Source organism: Anopheles funestus, chromosome 3RL, assembly GCF_943734845.2.
Source record: "Anopheles funestus chromosome 3RL, idAnoFuneDA-416_04, whole genome shotgun sequence".
Taxonomy (NCBI): domain Eukaryota; kingdom Metazoa; phylum Arthropoda; class Insecta; order Diptera; family Culicidae; genus Anopheles; species Anopheles funestus.
In genome coordinates, this window is record NC_064599.1 from 13,923,543 (window position 1) to 13,934,668 (window position 11,126).

The 11,126-nt window shown below is 41.4% G+C and overlaps 1 protein-coding gene across 1 annotated transcript; it reads left to right on the top strand.

Annotated features, from left to right (window-relative positions):
* The first annotated feature begins 7,309 nt into the window (after positions 1-7,309).
* On the top strand, positions 7,310-8,202 carry LOC125769988 (uncharacterized). Its single transcript, XM_049439113.1, has 2 exons — positions 7,310-7,570; positions 7,668-8,202. Exons 1-2 carry the CDS (start codon positions 7,319-7,321, stop codon positions 8,118-8,120), a joined length of 705 nt encoding a protein of 234 aa, XP_049295070.1. The 5' UTR covers positions 7,310-7,318; the 3' UTR covers positions 8,121-8,202.
* The last annotated feature ends 2,924 nt before the right edge of the window (positions 8,203-11,126 follow it).

Consider the following 11,126-nt stretch of genomic DNA (forward strand, 5'->3'; position numbering starts at 1 on the left):
GGTAAATACATTCCTTTACGATGTCGTACAGCTTCTACCAGAACCGTTCTCTACTCACAGCAGCACACAGGGTGAAGGGGGGGGGGGCGAAATGTGTGTTTCAATCAGGGCACTGATATGGTAGCGGTCATCTATTGTTATCCCGGGAGTCGTTTGATGGTCTGCAATCACGACAACATCCCTAAAGCAAACGGCTACCAGCCATCGTCATCAGCATCGATATATCACGCCCGTTTACCATACACTCGTGCGGGGTTTACCGAATTCGTTACCGCACCGTCATGTCCTACGGCCAGAAACACAGCCAAAGGCGGTTAACCACCACAAGATTCGCAAACAGACCGGTACGGCACCATCGACCCCAGGCACCAGTCCCGTCCACCCAACCCTTCTTCGCCAAACTGGGCAAAGGTGAAAGTAACATATGGCGAGGCAAAATGTTGTGCTGCCTGCTATCGTTGCTCAACAAGCGATCAATGTCGACCGAAAAACCCCCAACCGTAACCATGTTTCACTCAATCATTCCAAATGTTGCAGACAAATAGTAAGGTTTCCCTGTCGTGTTTTATCGTGCAAGTTGGGGTTTATGGAATGGAATGAAAGGTAAAGGAGCATGGAGCATGTTACACGTTTAACGGCTATTGATATTTCGCAAAACCAACGCTACCCAATCATGTTGATACCAAAGCCTTACAAATGCAAATAATTATTTCCTTCACTGTTTGCCTGGGTACTTAGTTGTTTGCTTCGTGTTGCTTGGTTTGGTCAGGACAGAAGTCGTTGGGAGCGAGCAGAGAAAACGTTCACTCAAACCAAATGCTGTGCATAGCTGCCAGTTAAGTGGCGATGGGAAAAAGCTTCTTGCAAAAGGGGATTGGAGCAACGGTATGCCACCCTTATTCCATCATTAATGGAATGTTGCTAATTGCTTTATATCGAGCTCAGGAGCAAAACCACAGCCTGCACAAACTTGTTAGCGACTCGGTAGTTCGTACATTTGTTCTGAGGTTTGTTTGGCTGGTCAACTCCATGATGGGAAGCAGCATGATCCTCAAGAATAATTGCTTCATGTAACGCGACATTAGACAATCATCGAAGCAGACGAAATATTTCTTCTCGCTTGAAGTAACTTTTACAATGAATTTTTTTTTATCCAATAAAAGATTGATAAGTTGTATTAAATTATAAGTAAAATAGTTATATAAAATAATTTGAAACGAATAGACAAATATTTGAAAGCTTTTTTCCAACATGCTTTTTGCCACCAACACCGGGAAGCTTTCGATGGAGACGCCCAGTTGTTCACTCGGTTGGTACAGAAAAAATGGCAATTTCCATAATTTTACAAACATTTTTAAGCATATTTGCACTGAATGGAAAATAAAATAAAACATTCTCGCACACCAGTGAAACGCCCTGTCAAATTAAAAGGAAACACAAACAACCATTATGGCGAACTACCGGTTACTCCATGTCAGCCATGTTGGATGCCTTACACTTACTCCGATAGCAATCCGATACGGTTGGATTTCGTGCGCGTTACCCAAAACGAACATTACTAACGACCTTCGGACGGCCCATCTCGTTGGCCATGTCATCCCACACCGTTTATCTTGGATGCTTATTCCATCTATCACTTACCATCTTATCTAACTTTTACGGTTCCTCGCTGTTTTTATCGTATCCTGTTCGTGTTCGTCCCGCAATTCCTCCCCCTTTCCCACCCTCGAAATCCCATCCGAACCGTTTGATTTTTGCCGAAATGATGTTTTTTTGTTGCTTGGTGAGTGTACTCACACCAATACAAAAACGGGGATTCAAGTTTCTGGAACGATCGAAGCTAACTTCGAACGATTTCCAAACAGAAGGCCACACTCCATCTTGTCGCCATCCCGTACATCCATCCCGTATCGGTTGGGACGGTTTTCCGATTTATACGATCGGTGTGTTTCATGTTTCACTCCCCGCCGGGATGCCATCAGCGAAGCGCACTTCAGCTATCCAGAATGTACACATACCCCCTTGCAACCTTTGCCTTTTTTGCCCCTGTAAAACTGGCAGCAGAACCGGAACCGAAATCAAAATGCGAATCAAACGCGTGCAGGCAAAACACGAGCTCGCAAGCTTCCCCGGGTGGGCTTACACCAATTTAATAGAATCGAGAAGTGAAGCACGGTACAAAACCCGGCCACCAGTCAATTTATATGATTTAACATAAATAGACTGCTCTTCCGCTTTCACTTCGGCGTACGTTTTGCTGCCCATGCTGACGACGATGGCAGGCTGGTCGAAGCTACCAGCTACTGGGGTTTTTGCAAGTCATAGCTCGAGCTTTGCTCTATCTATTATCTTTATCCTCATACACATAACGATGCTGAAGGCTACATGCATAAGCATGATATCGATGCTCTTGTTGTAGCTCGTGCTCTCGTTACTCGTCCCTTACGTGTTGTTGGGAGAAAGGGGGGGACTGAACCGGATTGGGGAGAAAGGTTGTCTGTTTAACAGATTCATGTCAGATTCATCATGTTATATTCCAGGTCACTACCGTCTATAGCCGGTTTTAAACTATATCCGTGCAAGGAGGATATATCAAGATACGGTAGAATCATTTCGATCCAGTTGAAACTGCATAACATTCTCGTTAAAATAAATGCCTCAAATAATTGTAGACACTTAAAATAATTGGAGTAATTTTATGAGTTTCAACAAGATATTATTTAATCAAAGAAAACAAAAATTATTCTTAAATTATTAATACTAAAGCTTGATTGTCGCTTAAAATGAATAAAAATTTGAAATCTTTCATACACAAGGTGATGAAGATATTTATATTTATTTACGAGTTATTTTTCGATTCACCTAACCGTCATGTCTCAATGGTGGGCCATTATTTTTATACCAATCACTCTCCTTATCTTTCGTTTCGTTTTCCTTCACAGGTGATGGATGATCGCTGCCGAGAGTGCGAGGGCGGTATAGAATCATCCGCACGAGCAAAAAGAAAGTCACGGAGTTCTGCTTGATGGATCGATGCGATTAGATTCAACCACATTCCCAGGGTACCACCGAGTGGCACTGAGCATGTATCGGGATTGGATTGTTCATTCCGTTTACCTAAGGGATGCAAACACTGGACTGATTTTTTTTCGGGGGTCACTGCATAAGTGTATGATGATGAAATTTTACGCTACTAATGATGGCTAACAAATTGGAACTTTTCACACAACAGATCTGTAGTTACTGATTAACGTACCTTGTAGTTTAATTTTTGGAATCGTTTCCCGAAGAAAATTTATCCCGAAATAACAACAGACTAATTAGTTTTTCGATCAATAAATCTACCAAAATAGTTATGCATAAAAGTTCTTGCATTTTCTTTTCAAATATTTTTGGTAGTCAAAACAAAGCGAATAAATTTTATCTTTAGTGTTTAAATATTTTTTTTGGCTCAAAATACGAGCCATGCTCAAATCAAGGCTGGATTTATGAGCCCACGATAAATTTTATGGCACGCTTTCGTACGTTGCGTCTGTTGTGATCTGTAGTCTCATTTAGCATGTATACCACCGTTCCTTTGCCATAAAAAACGCAACCTTCATAAACATTTGATGCCGCCAAATATTGAGTTGTTTTATACGCTTTTTCCTTCTCATTTCTTCAACACACTATTTTTGGGTTTTTTTACATCCGACTATTGGCTTCATTGGCATCGTTATAACCACAGTTCAACATTTGGCAATGGATGGGTTTTTTTTGGGGTTTAGATCCCTACCCTACCTCCGAGGGGGTTTTTACTGTTGCTTCTCTACCGAAGACAGGTGAAAATATTTGTTCCTTGCCGGTGATATTAAACTCAACGATGATGTCAGAACACGCCAGACATGCCAGACTGCAACGTGACGGTCTTGCTGAATGTCGTGCTTAGGTGGGCAACTTTTGCTCTCACTGAAATTCTCCCACATATTTCGGTGCGGTACAAGACATCAGCTGTGACCAGCCAGCACAGACGAGACACTCAGAATAAACGAGCCTAGTGGCATCAGAGCAACAGCAAAAAAAAGCGAAAAACACTGCATCAACTGCACGTAAAATTGTTTGCTTAAACCAAGCTTCACTTGCGTTTCCTACTCCCCGGTTGTAATTGTCAGCACCTCTGGGTGGGAAGAAGTACAGAACATCGACATCATTTTCGACTTTTAGAACCTACAGCTTGCTGCCGGCGGTGGAAAGCGTTTGGCAAAAAACCTAAAGGCTCTTGTTTTCCTATTGACTCTAGCATGTTTGCGAAACAATTTTGAAACATAGCCTACCGACCGTTACGTACTACCGGATGTGGAGGGGGAGATCTCTTCCCCCGAAAAGAAAAGGTCATTATTGATCGGTACTGGAACGAGCAGTAAAACACTGCTGCTGAATTGTCCGTACCCTTGTAGACACATTCCGTGCTTGCGCAGTAATTATGGTAGCCTTAACCCATTCCTCGAGAGCGAAAGTACCTTAAGGCTTTCAGCAAAAGACTTGTACCACAAAGAATTGTACCGAATGTACACGATACGGTTTTTGAGCAGCAGAGCACAGGTTCAGATAATTTAGCCACTTTTAATTATAAACTTAGCACCCAGATCGAAACAGGTTTTTTCCCAGGTAACCAGCTGCCTAAAACATCGATTATTCATACATTCTTTCACAGCAATATGGCTACCGACAACAGGTCGGTCGAGAGGTTGTTTTACTTTGCTGCACCCGTTTCCCTCCCCGTGCTGTGATAACAGTGCTGCCATGGATTTGCTTTGAGGTTTGCCTTTAGAAATTGGAAACCATTAGGAAACGTTATACAGCTGTGACCGAGCCGAAGTTTTTCCGACCCGGCAGACTGTTTATTTTTGCCTTCGTGTTTTACAACACGCGCCTGTGTTTTTGGTACATAAATCTACAATTTCGGTTAAATGCACATGCAAACAACGCTGGGCGTCCAACTTTCAGGTTGACAAACTCCGCTAGAAAACCTGTCAGGTACACACTCGTATTATTAGTGTAAATCGTTTATGAGGTGCATGTTTGCAGCTAAAACTTTACGGACTTCAGCTAAATTGATGGCCCATTTCGCCGTACGCTGTACGTTTTGTGTTGCTTGTTTGTATAAAAGTATGCAGTGAGCTGTAAATGCTTACCCCGAATTACGAAGAATTGCGTTTCAATTTGGTTTGAAAAAAATGCGTCAAACATCCTGCTGTAGATTTATGAATTCACAGAAATATTTTCAAATATGTAAGCGCTAGTGCAATTATGCTCAAAAAGCTATTTGTCCCTATTAGTGGGCAACCTTTTCAATTATAATCTGTTGAAATTATAGCCTATTTTGAACGCTATATAAACTCATTTAAGCGCTTTGACGTATGCATATGCTTTTTAAACTTTAATGAACGATCGTCTCTTTGTATGGTGGCAGGCTCGCGCTATGCCAATTCTCGCTAATCGCCATCAGCCATCATCGAATCGTGACCCGATTGGAAGCTATTCACGTTGCGTTAAATAGCAAAAGCCCTCATTATGAGACCAGCTAATGCCCATTCACACCACTCTGCGTTTTCCCGCTTTCCCCTTATGATGCCTTCGCCATTTGCACGCTGGAAACACTAATCGTGAATTAATGTGTAATATTTTGCGTCCTACCGAATAGCGTCATCTAACGAAGGACACTTTCATTGAACGTTCAATTGGAGCATGGGATTTTCATGAGAAACCGTGTTGCGATAAACACCCAAACTAAGTGGAAAACGTTCGTATTGAACGATCTTTCTGGCTTTGTTTGGTGTTGTTCTTCATACGGACATTATTTACAAACTTCAAAGCGTTGTGTCAAAGTTTCGCTCGGTCCAGCGGTTAATATACGGTTTCAGGGAAACTATCACATTATCCCCTGTAACAAACTGAAAGTTATCACATTCAATATCTTTCCCCCTCCTTGGGTTGCTGCCAGAATGTGCTGCCACAAATTTTTGACAGAGGATATCTTTCATAAGGTAATCAAAGTACCATGAAACGATTTGGCAGTACCGGGAGGACACAGATCCTGCAACAAAAGTGATACCGTGTTTAACACTCGGTTCGATAGTTTTTACCCCCACCTAACCGTGGCTTCAAAACTGACCGCAATCATGCATAGCCACCACTTTTTTTTATCCCCTTTTATTATTTACCTTTTTCAAGTCCCTCGACAAGGTTAGCCTTGAGCTGTTGGATTTAAGGATAAAGGGATCAAGAAAGTCCACTCACGGAAAACCATTGGGCGAAAGTTTATATTTGAAAACTTTTAAATTAACTCCCTAGACACTGGGAACGTACGCCATTTGATACGTCCAAGGGTCGATGCCCCTGTTTCAAAGGGGGATTTTTGTTTTTCGTTGGTGTCGATTTGTGTTTTTTTCTTCCAAATTACTTTTCACTCAGCCACGAATCTTCGATTACCACAATTCAATCCCAATTACTTAATTTGGCTTTAGAAAAAAAAGAATGGAAAAAGTTAAATATCAACGTTACCTTAACACTAAAGAATTTACATATGTCTTAAAAAGGATATATTGATTCCATTTAACTTTTTTTTGCTTAAAGATAGTTAAAGGACTGCTTCTCACATCCCTATTCAAGAGCTGTGCTAAGGATGAGGTCAGTTTAATTCGCTCCCACAAAAAGCCATGGCCTGCCGCAACCAAAATACATGCTTTCGATGATGTCACTTCGCCCGTCATCAACCTACCGAAGGAATGCCAATCAATCGATTGTGTTTGAAGTCATATCTGGTAGCCATGCTCTTATATCTGCTATCCAGATAATGTGCTCCGTGCAGCTTTCTTTACACATCACATTGCAGATTGTCATCCTTTCTAGGACTTCTAATGGTCATGTGCTAATTATAACGCTAATTAATTTCACTGTTCACAAGGAATGGATACCATTTCGTCTGGGTGCTTTGGAAGTTTGCTATTTTAGACATGTTACATCTCCATATTCGTCAACACATAAAAGACGTACCGTACGTAGACGTAACTCATAGGATTTCCTCTTTTTTCCACCAACCATCCCATTTTGTGGAACCTTTTTTGACGAACTTTCGTCTTCCTGATTGGCGTCACAACATAACATTCATAATCAAACAAATAAAACATTTTATTATTGAAATTGTTTCTCCAAAAATTGGACATGCTTTAATTTCTCTTTAAACGGTTTTGTATCAAGCATGCAAGCTGCTTTACATTATCTCAGTAGGCTAATTTCCATTTCTTACATTAATTTTGTTTCCTTTCAGCACATCAACATGGACGCGTTTGGAAGTCCTCGACAAAATTATCAGTTGCTTGTCTTTCTGGCTCAACATATTAGTTCGCTGGTCAAACAGTTGATAAATCACGCGAGGTGCGAACCGGTTCAAGAATCATCATTTCGCCAAGCCCTTATGTCCATGCACCGAGAGTTGACGCAGTTTTTATTCGCTCATTCGCATTCGTTTGAGCATAGTTACCAGCTACGGAATCCTGGTCAATCATTTCAAACCCTACCTTCGCTACCAGTAAGTAAACTTTCATCAACTTCTACATGAATCACAAAACATCTTTGCTGGGACAATTCATTGTTCCTTCTCACATACCCTTTGTGTCTATTTTTAGCATTATCATTTCCATCCGACACCTCAACATCAGACGACAACGGAACGTTTTGCTGAATTTCGTGGAAATATCACTCCACCGGAAGATATCACGCCGCCCAACGATACACCACCAAGCTCTACGCTCGGCTTTACTTCGACGCCTATTCGCCCACCAACAGAACGACCACGTTCAGAACCATTCGCTCTCATCAATCAGCTACTGATGGCAATGCATACATCCAATGGCTGCAATTTGTCAAGCATCACCGACCAGTACACTAATGATCCGGTTTTTCGCGACCGACTGCTTAGGGAGCTAGATGAGTTGCGATCATTAATTGTGACCCAATCGGAATGCCCGAGCAATGCAGCGGGGCAGGCGTTGCGAGCACTGTTCGATCGTGTAGAACAGGCGGAAAATACGCTTTCATTGCTCATTCGTAATATAGAGCGATTGCAATATAATTCATGAAAAATGGGGGATAAATAAGACGGATTTTTTCATTAAATCTGCAGTTAATAAAATTAGGTCCATAAATTAGCAGGCAAAAATGCTATGCATTGATGTTGTGATTTATTTTAATTATTCGAATTCGCCTAATATTCTCATGAACGTAAAATTTAAAAATTAAATATATTCGTCCCTCTGTTGGTGGGGATACAAAGCGTCAGTAAGAAATACGAAATATTACAGTACTTGCGCTATCCGAACATAGGTGGCGCCACAAGCAAACTGCTCATTTTCATTGTGGTCGAATTTCACGCGTATACTAGGACAGGAAATTTATGTAGAATTATTTGTAATTGTTATTTAATTAGTTACACGTTTTCCAGACCTTTGAACTTAATTTCTTATTAAAATAAATTAATAATAATCACTCTCAAAAAATGTTTGCAATACTCTGGCCCAACACACATTCTGAAAATCAAAGAAATAAAAGACATGAAATATGCTTTTCTTCGTCGAATTGCGACAATTTATAAATATTAGACATCTTTTAATGTGTCTTTATTTAGATTTCACTAATCCACACCCCATGTCGGCATGTAATCACATTGTCCACCGCTCATAAAACTTTCCTTTCCAACAAATACCCCCGGCACCCGATACAAAATCAGATGCAAAACCCATCCCATTCAGGTATTAGGTAAACATTTGAAAATTGTTTGGGAACTTTCCATTCATCTTTACATACACCCACCGTCCGGCACACGGCACCTATAACTGGTTCCAGGTTCACACCTTATTATGATGTTGTTAGCAGTGCGAAAATGGGAACAATACTGGCAGCAAACATCGTCGAACTGGCTCGATCGTAATAATGTGCAAAATTAGTAAACTCATCAATGGTAACACATAATGCAATTAAAGTCCTACCAGTCCCGAGGTGAAGTCAAACTGCTTAGCATCAACGTTGGCTTTTGGCCGAGGAAAGAAGCATTATTGACCAGGTAGGGTTTGGGTTTCATTGTTTCAAACTATTTACAACACAACTACAATAATCAGGTCAACAAATCGTTCTGTAATGCCAGCTTTCTAACGCTAGAATGCATCACTTTCCCATTAAATTGCATCACAGAAGTATTCAAATTTGGTGGATACATAAGGATAATTAAAGTATAATTTACCTAGACGTACTTCTATTTCCATTAAAAATTCTAGAAATGTACTTAAAAAATTAAAGAAATTAGCAACAAAATAGTTTGTGTTAAGTTTCTTATACCCAAATTTTATTACACCCGTAAGCTTACCTGAAAAGCGTATCGCATTTCAAATCACATAAGCAACGCATTTCAGTAAACAAATTTAATAGTTTTGGACAGACATAATTTTGTTAATTTCAATTTCAAGCTCCAATTTATCTTCATTTCCTTGCGCCAAAGGACAAACGCGTCTGGCGCATACAATTGATAATTTGTATCGCAAAACCACGAAAACATCATACAACGGCACCAATATCATAGACGGTTATCCAGCGGTAACCATTAAATCAGTGCCCCGGCGACCAACTCTTGACCGCAATTGATATGCAGTTATCCAATAATCACCAGTTATTACAAATTCAATTCCTTGCTCGCTCCTCGATGGGGCCACCGTCTGTCGAGTGTCCGGGCGGGTCACCTTCCCACCTGCCACCGCTTCAAACCCATTCCACCACCAATCAAGTGGGCCCGTTGACGTGCTAATGACGTGCGTTCCCGCTCTAATAGGTGGCGATAATCGGTGCGAGCCCTACGAAACTTTACCATCACATTAAACACCTTGTCAACTCGGGCTGAGTTCGGCACAAAGAGAAAGAGAGAGAGAGAAGGAAAGCAAAAAATGGTTGGCAAATGCCGGTCTGCCACCCTCGCCGAGAACGCTCAAATAACCGCAAATTGCTTTCTCTCGCACCGAAACAACCCGGAACCGTTTGGGAAAGGACACCGAACGGACGCACCGGCCGCTAATGTTGTTGTCCATTTTTTTTACCTTCATTTGAAATGGTAAACCGCAAACGCGTCCGAGTTCTGAACAGAACAGGTATTGAGCACATCTGTAACGCTAAGTTGATCGTTTGTTTTATTTTTTTTTTTGTGCAAGATCATACGCGGTGCGTAATTTATTTTACCCGGATTAAGCTCAATTCGAGACGGACTAGATTGAAGGAGTTGAGCAAAAAAAAACCGCTGATTCCAGCACATTAAGCTATCCGCACATCTAGTTACATTTCGCGGTCGTGTCCGGGTCTGGAGTTCCTGTTTACTGCCTTTTTTTCCTCTCCAACTAGCACAGTGACGTCAGCCGTGCGTGCAAGGTTCCGCTCAGCCTGTCGTAGGCAGGAATCACGATCACGCAGGTTAAGGATCTGCACTGCAAGCGAAGTACTACAGGTAGAAGTGTTGGGTTCGGGGTTGGGTAGCAAAAAAAAAACAAGACACCTTTAACGCAAGGTGAGTATAGTGTTTTCAATTAATGGATCGTTTGATTGACGTGTTGACTATTTCCTTTGCGACAGATGAGGGACAAGCCTTTACAGGATGTTAGAAATTCGCTCCATCTGCAGAGTTGAAGTACTGAGATGCGTAGATCTGTATACAATGCAATCCAATTGTATTCTCTTGTACTAGGCAGATAGATATGAAGATGCTTCCAAAGTATTTCAATATTGGAGAAAATCATTTACCATTTCCGCACAGAAACCCCCCAAAACTGAAGCTTATCAGGTTAAGCACATTTCTAAGAACATTTATAAGTAATTACTTCTTCACGAGAAAGGTACACTGTACTCGCTTATGTGAAGTATTCCAACAGTGCATTACAACAGCCATGATACAGTACCTAGCTGTTGCATACTAACTGCCGGATCCTTCTACACGTGCGCTACTTAGTCGCAGACCCGGCACCGAAAGGAAACACCGGAGGGAAAGGTCGATTAGACGCAATCACCTTTCGGTAGTACAGCGCAACCAGACACAATGACTCGACACGGGACGA